The sequence below is a fragment of the Trypanosoma conorhini genome, assembly GCF_003719485.1.
Source record: "Trypanosoma conorhini strain 025E chromosome Unknown Tco_14.4_contig_01557, whole genome shotgun sequence".
NCBI classification, from domain to species: domain Eukaryota; phylum Euglenozoa; class Kinetoplastea; order Trypanosomatida; family Trypanosomatidae; genus Trypanosoma; species Trypanosoma conorhini.
In genome coordinates this window covers 1-2,050 of record NW_021705644.1, presented here as the reverse complement: position 1 = coordinate 2,050, position 2,050 = coordinate 1, and the positions used below count along the sequence as shown (strand labels likewise).

Genomic DNA, 2,050 nt, shown 5'->3' with positions numbered 1-2,050 from the left:
GGCGGCCCGCGCCTCCCTCGGCGCTCGCGTCGGCTTGGGGACGGGAGAAGAGGAGGAGGAGAAAAAGAACTCGTGGTAGAAGGCGCCACTCGCTGCCGACGCCGACAAGCGCAGTTGGTCTAGTGGTAGAATTCTCGCCTGCCACGCGGGAGGCCCGGGTTCGATTCCCGGACTGCGCAAACTTTTTCTCTCTTTCCTCGCCTCCTCTTGTGTGTTTTCTCTTTTCCTCCCCCGCACACGGCAGAGAAAAAGTGTGCGGAAAACGACGGGCCCAGCCGGGAATTGAACCCGGGACCTCTCCCACCCTAAGGGAGAATCATGCCACTAGACCACTGGGCCGGCGCGTCGGGCCGCGTTCTTTGAAGTTACAGCGTCGCACGGCGCGGAGAGCAAGGTCCGGGCCAGTGGGACGGGGAGCTCGCGGCTCGGCCACCTTTGCGGTGTTGTCGTCTCCGTTGTTTGTTGCTTGGATGCTTTGGGTTGGTTTCAAAACCAGCCAATTTTGGTTTAGATCCTTTTCTTTCCCCCATTCCTCCAAGACAGGGCGGGTTCCGGTGGTTTGGCGGTCGTCGGGGCGGCGTCTTTTTTTTTTCCTTCTTTACGCTTCGCTGTGGTGGCGAGTCTTCGTGACTTGTGTTTTTGTTTTTCCCTCTTGGATAGCAATGTGTTCCAGCTGCTTGATGAGTTTTCTTTTTTTAATACTTGAATGCTTCATAAAAATAATAGGAGGACGGCGCATTCTTCCCCCCGCCTTTCTCTTCTTCTGTTCATTGCCCTCTTTTGCTTTTTACGTTTCACAGGGATGAAGGGTCAGAGAAAGACGTCACATTGTATCCGTATATATATATATATCTTTATGATTAAATGTTTTCTTTTCATTTGATGGGAGGTGAAGTCGACAAATGACTTTTTATGGTCTGTCATTAGATACTTCATTGATAGCTATATTTATTTGACTTTGTTCGTACATGATATCTTTTTGCCTTGTTTATATACGTAAATAAATTTTGTCTGCACAACAACACAAACATGTTATTACTCATTGCTCTGATATATTCTTACGTTTACTTACTTTATAATATTACTATATATATATATTTCATTTTCCTTTTCCTTCCTTTTAGTATCACAGGCGGTTTCAAAGACCATAAAAAATGACGATGAATTTTGGTAACATGACCCTTGGGGGTGCCGCGGCAACCTTTGGGGGTCAATCAAACCCCATGTGCAACTATACCAGCCCTCTTGCCAAGAAGTTCGTTTATAAGGAGCTGGGCAAGGTATACTATCCCCTTCGTCGACATGTCTTTCGTCTGAAGGTGCGCACCGCAGCTGAAATTCGTTTTAACGAAATTGTAAAGAGATATATGAAGGACAAGATGAGTTTCAAGAAGGGATGCTATGCTGCGACCATTACAAATACCGTGGAATTGGACCATATGGGAAGCATTATTCCAAAGGATGAGTACGAAGTGCGTCGGCTCACAAGCTACATGACAAGTAAGAAAATGAGCAACGACTACAAAAAACACATTCAAGATCTGTGGACCCGTGTGCTTTTCGTTTGCGAATCTACAAATCTTGTTGGCGCTACTGAAAACGCCATGCACCACAACTCGCGCCCTGGCACAGATGAGGAGTTTATGGCTCTTATTTGGTATTCGACCTTTATTGCTACGTTCTCCGCATTTCTTTTAACCCTTTGTGTGTGGTGGTACAGGTACGGACAGGCTCCGCAATACGCGGAGTTCAAGTAAAAAACTGGGTTTCATTACTTATAGTATTAGGATATTTTATTTACGCGAGGGGATGGGTTATTACTTTGAGAGAAAAAAAAAAGACTCTTTTTAGTATGGTTTTTTTTTACGTAGTGGGAGATGATGAAATTAGTAGTTGGTTGTCACCCCCTGAATTTAGCAGTCTGAGCCTTTTCTTTTTTGGAGACTTTGGATTATAGGAAGAAAAAGAATGTAGGTAAACTTCCTCTCCATTCCTTTTTTCTTGTTTTACTTTTTCAATTATTTATTTGTTTTTATTTTGTTTTATTTTA

The 2,050-nt window shown here is 44.5% G+C and overlaps 1 protein-coding gene and 2 non-coding genes across 3 annotated transcripts, besides 1 other annotated feature; 2 read left to right on the top strand and 1 right to left on the bottom strand.

Moving 5' to 3' along the window:
• Positions 1-108: 108 nt before the first annotated feature.
• On the top strand, positions 109-179 carry Tco025E_10247. Its single transcript has one exon. It is a non-coding gene; the product is annotated as a tRNA-Gly (tRNA).
• Positions 180-181: 2 nt separating this feature from the next.
• Positions 182-226: a sequence feature (A-rich).
• Positions 227-267: 41 nt separating this feature from the next.
• Tco025E_10246 lies at positions 268-339 on the bottom strand. Its single transcript has one exon. It is a non-coding gene; the product is annotated as a tRNA-Pro (tRNA).
• An 815-nt stretch (positions 340-1,154) lies between these two features.
• Positions 1,155-1,757, top strand: Tco025E_10245 (uncharacterized protein; the record flags this gene model as incomplete). The annotated part of the gene is made up of 1 exon (XM_029377028.1): positions 1,155-1,757. One exon carries the CDS (start codon positions 1,155-1,157, stop codon positions 1,755-1,757), a length of 603 nt encoding a protein of 200 aa, XP_029222877.1.
• Positions 1,758-2,050: the final 293 nt, after the last annotated feature.